At 46.3% G+C, this 8113-nt stretch overlaps 1 protein-coding gene across 1 annotated transcript; it reads left to right on the forward strand.

Moving 5' to 3' along the window:
- Positions 1 to 2123: 2123 nt before the first annotated feature.
- On the forward strand, positions 2124 to 5952 carry LOC124028427 (eukaryotic translation initiation factor 3 subunit M-like; the record flags this gene model as incomplete). The annotated part of the gene is given in 8 exon segments (XM_046340479.1): positions 2124 to 2271; positions 3114 to 3246; positions 3611 to 3749; positions 3974 to 4097; positions 4895 to 4989; positions 5406 to 5489; positions 5592 to 5691; positions 5871 to 5952. Coding segments are annotated over 8 exon segments (799 nt in total), but the record flags the coding sequence as incomplete, so codon positions are not given.
- Between the last annotated feature and the right edge of the window lie 2161 nt (positions 5953 to 8113).

An 8113-nucleotide genomic window follows, 5' to 3' on the forward strand; every position in this document is an offset into this window, starting at 1 on the left:
CAAGCAAGCACACTTTGGGAGTAGAAGCGGCCATAAATTCCTGGCTGTGACAGCCAAAGAGGGCAAGGAGAGAGTGAGGGGGGAGCTTGGTGCTTGGTACCAGGCACTCTCAGGCTGATGAGTGTTACACATTGTACAGGGGCCATGGTGAAACACTCCACCGAACATTTACCCGTAGCTCCCTATTTCAGATCCTTATCCTACTAAACATAATAAAAATGAAGTCGGTTGGTCTAAACTTGGTCTAAACTATAACTGCAACGTGACATACAGTGGGGCAAAAAAGTATTTATTCAGCCACCAATTGTGCAAGTTCTCCCACTTAAAAAGATGAGAGAGGCCTGTAATTGTCATCATAGGTACACTTAAACTATGACAGACAAAATGAGAAAAAAAATCCAGAAAATCACATTGTAGGATTTTTAATGAATTTATTTGCAAATTATGGTGGAAAATAAGTATTTGGTCACCTACAAAAAAAATCCAGAAAATCACATTGTCGGATTTTTTATGAATTTATTTGCAAAGTATGGTGGAAAATAAGTATTTGGTCACCTACAAACAAGCATGGATTTTTTTTCTCATTTTGTCTGTCATAGTTGAAGTGTACCTATGATGAAAATTACAGGCCTCTCTCATCTTTTAAGTGGGAGAACTTGCACAATTGGTGGCTGACTAAATACTTTTTTGCCCCACTGTATCATGATGTGAAATGTTCCTGTAATCAAACAGGAATGACTTGTTATAAGCAAACTGTGACCTATGTGCAGTTCATATCTCACTGCTATTAGATAAGTTAAAAAGGCATTTCTATGCCACGTCAAAGTGTCTCAAATGGGCAACATACGTAGACATGGATTATAGCAAACTGTTCTACACGTTATAGAGGAAGCAGTACTGTATGGCTGAGTAAAGTTGAGACAGTTAACCCACCAAGACTTGGTATCCAAGGTCAGGATAGTATCCGTTTTATGAGACAGTGAAGAGGAAAGAAGAGAACACCATTGTTTGGGAGTGGAGGGTGCTTGGCTTTACTCTTAACGTGAAGATGTATGGCTTTACACCCCAATAGCTTGTAACCTGAGCCAGCTTTTAGGGGCAATTGTATCTTCAGTTACTCTTAAGCCCCCCCACCTCAATCACTCCAGGGGAAAATGGCCTGCCTCTGCGGCTGACTAAATCACAGCATCCCACTTGATATACAGGCCCTGGTGCCATATCGCTGGGTCAGTGGGAGGGCTGTGTAAATGTGCTCCCCTCTGATGCTCACAATGTTTCCGGTGTCAACTCTGGGGAAAGTCATGGTGGTCCGAACAGAGAGGTAACTCAGCCAGATAACCTCCGTCCAAGGATCACCTCTACCACTGTAACTCTCAGCCAAGACATCCTGGGACTACCCCCCCAGATGATAGATTGATACCTGGATAAGAAGAGGAGAAAGGATGGCATGGACCATGGCAGTGGGTCTCGTTAACTTGTGACCCTGACCATACACTTTGAACCCAGTCTGTTCTTTTTGGAGCGCTCAAGCTGAGGTTATCCATTTCCAGATGGTGCATAAGTCATCTAGCAAAATAAACAGAATTATATGATTCCACTACCTGTTTCACACATTTAGTATCTCGGGAATCCTTATTGAAATCCTTCAATAAAAGTGTTTATCAACGAGATTGTAGGATGTTCTCAAAGAAACTGGGGCTCGGGGCTCCCGAGTGGCGCAGTGGTCTAAGGCACTGCATCTCAGTGCTAGAGGTGTCACTACAGACACCCTGTTTTGAATCCAGGCTGTATCACTCCGTGATTGGGAGTCCCATAGGGCGGTGCACAATTGGCCCAGCGTCATTTGGCCTGTGTAGGCCATCATTCTAAATAAGAATTTGTTCTTAACTGACTTGCCTAGTTAAATAAAGGTTACATTTAAAAATGTAACAAGTGGTGGGGGGAACAAAAACTAAATGGTAACATTGTATCATAATTACATAATCAAACACTAATAAATATTACATCGTTTACATCATATGTTGTAAATGTAGAGGTTAGGCTACCTAAGCATTTTGTATGAAACAATATGAGAAAACGTCCAGTCCAGCTGAATTATCACTACGGTCACTTTAACAGGATGACCCGGAAGTGCATCATGTTTGCCGGTCGTAAAGCGTTTTCTTTTCCGGTGGCCTCAGCGGTAGTGCGAGCGTGGATTTGATCTAGGCTCACTAAAATAATTATAAAATGAGTGTCCCAGCATTTATCGACATAACCGAAGAGGACCAGGTACGATTTAAGTGTTTTAGTAATAGTTTAAAAAAAGAATGAGCACACTCATGTCGATATGTAACGTTACGACAAAGGGTGACATGCCAGATAACATTAGCATGCTACCGTTAGCCATATAATGAGTCAATGCCAATGACTATGATCAGTACACTAGCTAGTTAGCCTAGCTGTTTGTTAGCTAGTATGCTAACATTACAGCTGGATCCATTTTCACCCCCAGTTAAATGGATCTAGATCTCTTTGTAAACTAGCTATATCCCCGTGACTTGTGTTTACTTAATGCAACGTATTGCCAGCTGATGCATTTGTTTTACACGTAACTAGGAATGTACATTAGGTAACTAGCTAACAGTTAGTTGCAGTCTACAACATCAATGTTTTCAATGTTTGCATCCGATGTAGCTAGCTAACTGGTTAGAATAGTTGACTAGCTTTGGATGAAGACACAAGCTAGTTGTAATGTATAGATTAACTGCCAGCTGTACGGCTTGGAGAAGGAAAATACGTCATTGTGCATCCTTAATCAAATGTACAATTGAAATATCTTTAGTGACAGCTGTTAAGTAGTGCATGTTTTGTTATTGGACTAAGTGTCATCGCTGTGTCTGTAGTTTAATCTGGGGTGTAATCATTAGTCTGATTCCGTTAAACTTTTTACAACGGAAAACATGTACTGTTTACTCAAGGAACCAAACAGAAGCAAATGGGAAAGGACCCAGTAGAAACTGTAGTTTTAGTTGCAGAACGTTTTACGTTTGGTTTCACAGACAAAATGTTTCGCAACGGAATCTGACTAATAAATACACCCCTGTTCTTTTATAACGTGTTGTTGTTGACAGGCCTCAGAGCTCAGGGCCTACATCAAAGCCAAAGGAGCAGAGATCTCAGAGGAAAACTCTGAAGGTGGTCTCCATGTGGACCTGGCTCAAATCATCGAGGCCTGTGACGTCTGCCTCAAGGACGACGATAAAGGTGAGTGACACCAGGGAAACGCTAACCTATAGCCAGTGGCACTTCTAAAGGACTGCTCACATTGGTGACATATCCATGTAGAGAAGGCAAACATGCCCAATGCATCTACAGATACACCTGTCTGCATGATGTCAGCACACACATGAACTGTAAACTGTCCTCTCTCACGCTTGTCTTTCTGTCTGTCAGCCCCTCCCCCTCATTGTCTTGTTCCCTTAATTCATCTGCTGTTTCTACCTCTGCTGTTTTCCTTTCCATCTCTTTACCACTTATGTTTGTTTTTCTGTTTCCTCCTAAAAGTGGCTGGTATGAATGAGTCTTGAATGGTGTCATTGTGATTGATAGTTGTCTCTCTCCTCTGTAGAAGTGGAGAGTGTGATGAACAGCATAGTGTCGCTGCTACTCATCCTGGAGACGGAGAAACAGGAGACCCTGATCGAGAGTCTGTGTGAGAAGCTGGTCAAGTCCCGAGAGGGAGAGAGGCCTTCCCTCAGGATGCAGCTGTAAGTCCACACACTCATCTATCTCTGTTCTCTACTAGTCTCCCTGACCGGTGAAGTATGCAGCCACCCACTAGATGTCTGGAGCACCTGGACATAGTGAATGAAGTCAGCGACCCAAGATTTGGGTTTATTTATGCACTATGGAAGAAGTGGGACCCTTGTGAACACTAACCGTAAGCCATGTCTTAATGGTCAAGTTAACGTGTAGGGTTTTGGTTGTGTAGGCTGAGTAACCTGTTCCATGGTATGGATGAGACGGCCCCAGTGAGGTACACAGTCTACTGCAGCCTCATCAAGGTAGCAACCACCTGCAACGCCATCGCTTTCATCCCCACGGACCTCGACCAGGTACGCTCACCGTGCACACTCGCCATATACTGTCACTCTCACCGTGCACACTCGCCATATACTGTCACACTCACCGTGCACACTTGCCATACACTGTCACTCTCACCGTGCACACTCTCCATACACTGTCACACTCACCGTGCACATTTGCCATATACTGTCACTCTCACCGTGCACACTCGCTATATACTGTCACACTCACCGTGCACACTCGCCATATACTGTCACACTCACCGTGCACACTCGCCATATACTGTCACTCTCACCGTGCACACTCGCTATATACTGTCACACTCACCGTGCACACTCGCCATATACTGTCACACTCACCGTGCACACTCGCCATATACTGTCACACTCACCGTGCACACTTGCCATATACTGTCACACTCACCTTGCACACTCGCCATATACTGTCACTCTCACCGATGTGCACACTCACCATATACTGTCACTCTCACCGTGCACACTCGCCATATACTGTCACACTCACCGTGCACACTCACCGTGCACACTCACCATACACAGTCACACTCACCGTGCACACTTGCCATATACTGTCACACTCACCTTGCACACTCACCATATACTGTCACTCTCACCGATGTGCACACTCACCATATACCGTCAATCTCACCGTGCACACTCGCCATATACTGTCACTCTCACCGATGTGCTCATCCAATCCGCTCAGACCACACTTTACCAGTCACATGTAAGGGCTCTGCAGGAACAAGACATTGTAGAGGAAGGATGATTGATGTTTCCATGGCTCTGCTTGTGTGTTTGTGGTTCAGGTGCGTAAGTGGATCACAGACTGGAACCTGAACACAGAGAAGAAACACACACTGCTAAGGCTGGTGTACGAGGCCCTGGTCGAATGTAAGAAGAGGTAACTAACTACACACAGCCTTGTGGTGTCTTCGACACAGTCTGGTGCCTGGTGGCGTCTTCGACACAGTCTGGTGCCTGGTGGCGTCTTCGGCACAGTCTGGTGCCTGGTGGCGTCTTCGGCACAGTCTGGTGCCTGGTGGCGTCTTCGGCACAGTCTGGTGCCTGGTGGCGTCTTCGGCACAGTCTGGTGCCTGGTGGCGTCTTCGGCACAGTCTGGTGCCTGGTGGCGTCTTCGGCACAGTCTGGTGCCTGGTGGCGTCTTCGGCACATTCACTCTCTGTTCTAATTGTTTATTTTTTCATATTTTTCTAAAAGTAATTCCTCAGTACAATGGGATATGTGTTGTGTATCTGCAATGTTTGTATTTTTCTTGAGCTGGTTCTTGTGTCACTGAGTGTGTGTGTTCCTCTGCAGCGAGGCTGCAGCTAAGGTGATGGTGGAGCTGCTGGGGAGTTACACAGAGGACAACGCCTCACAAGCACGCGTTGATGCCCACAGGTACATACATACACACCTCTATCCTACCATCATAACTCTAAGATCTGACACGTGACTGGCTGTCTTTGCTGTCACTCACCCCTCTCTGGTTCCTCCCCCCAGGTGCATTGTACGAGCCCTGAAAGACCCCAACACCTTCCTGCTGGACCACCTCCTGGCCCTCAAACCTGTCCGCTTCCTAGAGGGAGAGCTCCTGCACGACGTGAGTACTGAAGCCCAGCTCAGGGAACAGCTCATCCTGCTGTTAACAAGGCCGTGACATTTGAACTCTGAGGATTTAATAGGTTCATATGAATCCATTCATAACAATGATGCTACATTATTACCTGGTTGTTTTAACAGTGACATACACTTCTCTCGCTCTCTCTCCTTCATTCACAGCTCCTAACCATCTTTGTGAGTGCAAAGCTAGCTGCCTACGTGAAGTTTTACCAGAGCAACAAAGACTTCATCGATTCCCTCGGTGAGTGATCAAGACTCAATGGGGCTACCTCGCGGCTAGTGACCTGACTGCAGAGATCAAATCCCCCGGGGGGGGGACACCCTTCCTGGCCTAAATCGCTGACCTCTGTGGATACAGGGTTGGAATGTGTGTGTCAGCAGTGTCTCTCTGTCCACACACACACTGCTGAGAACGTAGTTGTCCAATTAGCATGGTTGGTCCTCCCACACAAGTCAGGTGGTATTGGCTCTCACTGCAGACATGGTGGTGTTTGTGTTAATATGCCTAGTCACTGTAGTTCCACACTGCTGGGCACAGAGGCAATTAGCCAAGGGACCCTCCCTGAGTCAAGTGGAATTGAGTGTGCTTGTGTGTTCATCACAGAACGATTACCTCTTGGAGTTTCCCTCCAAGGTCGACCTGAGACTTTGAACCGTAGTCAGTTACATTCATCATCACCCAGCCAACTGACAATGAATGTGCATTCAGTAATTCTAGTTAATGATCTCATGATTAATGGTACCTAAGAGTTGGTGACCTGTCATTGATTGATATCTATTTCATTGTCATGTCTTGTTGTTCCTTTATTTTAATAACTCTTCCTGTCCCCAGGTGTCAACCATGATGTTAGTCCTGTCCCCAGGTGTCAACCATGATGTTAGTCCTGTCCCCAGGTGTCAACCATGATGTTAGTCCTGTCCCCAGGTGTCAACCATGATGTTAGTCCTGTCCCCAGGTGTCAACCATGATGTTAGTCCTGTCCCCAGGTGTCAACCATGATGTTAGTCCTGTCCCCAGGTGTCAACCATGATGTTAGTCCTGTCCCCAGGTGTCAACCATGATGTTAGTCCTGTCCCCAGGTGTCAACCATGATGTTAGTCCTGTCCCCAGGTGTCAACCATGATGTTAGTCCTGTCCCCAGGTGTCAACCATGATGTTAGTCCTGTCCCCAGGTGTCAACCATGATGTTAGTCCTGTCCCCAGGTGTCAACCATGATGTTAGTCCTGTCCCCAGGTGTCAACCCTGATGTTAGTCCTGTCCCCAGGTGTCAACCCTGATGTTAGTCCTGTCCCCAGGTGTCAACCCTGATGTTAGTCCTGTCCCCAGGTGTCAACCCTGATGTTAGTCCTGTCCCCAGGTGTCAACCCTGATGTTAGTCCTGTCCCCAGGTGTCAACCCTGATGTTAGTCCTGTCCCCAGGTGTCAACCCTGATGTTAGTCCTGTGTTTTATTGACTGTCTTCCTGTCCCCAGGTCTCAACCATGATGTTAGTCCTGTCCCCAAGTCTCAACCATGATGTTAGTCCTGTGTTTTATTGACTGTCTTCCTGTCCCCAGGTCTCAACCATGATGTTAGTCCTGTCCCCAGGTCTCAACCATGATGTTAGTCCTGTGTTTTATTGACTGTCTTCCTGTCCCCAGGTCTCAACCATGATGTTAGTCCTGTCCCCGGGTCTCAACCATGATGTTAGTCCTGTGTTTTATTGACTGTCTTCCTGTCCCCAGGTCTCAACCATGATGTTAGTCCTGTGTTTTATTGACTGTCTTCCTGTCCCCGGGTCTCAACCATGATGTTAGTCCTGTCCCCGGGTCTCAACCATGATGTTAGTCCTGTCCCCAAGTCTCAACCATGATGTTAGTCCTGTGTTTTATTGACTGTCTTCCTGTCCCCAGGTCTCAACCATGATGTTAGTCCTGTCCCCAGGTCTCAACCATGATGTTAGTCCTGTGTTTTATTCTGTCTTCCTGTCCCCAGGTCTCAACCATGATGTTAGGTCTCAACCATGATGTTAGTCCTGTGTTTTATTGACTGTCTTCCTGTCCCCAGGTCTCAACCATGATGTTAGTCCTGTCCCCAGGTCTCAACCATGATGTTAGTCCTGTGTTTTATTGACTGTCTTCCTGTCCCCAGGTCTCAACCATGATGTTAGTCCTGTCCCCAGGTCTCAACCATGATGTTAGTCCTGTGTTTTATTGACTGTCTTCCTGTCCCCAGGTCTCAACCATGATGTTAGTCCTGTGTTTTATTGACTGTCTTCCTGTCCCCGGGTCTCAACCATGATGTTAGTCCTGTGTCCCGGTCTCAACCATGATGTTAGTCCTGTGTTTTATTGACTGTCTTCCTGTCCCCAGGTCTCAACCATGATGTTAGTCCTGTGTTTTATTGACTGTCTTCCTGTCC

Source organism: Oncorhynchus gorbuscha, unplaced genomic scaffold, assembly GCF_021184085.1.
Source record: "Oncorhynchus gorbuscha isolate QuinsamMale2020 ecotype Even-year unplaced genomic scaffold, OgorEven_v1.0 Un_scaffold_4127, whole genome shotgun sequence".
NCBI lineage: Eukaryota > Metazoa > Chordata > Actinopteri > Salmoniformes > Salmonidae > Oncorhynchus > Oncorhynchus gorbuscha.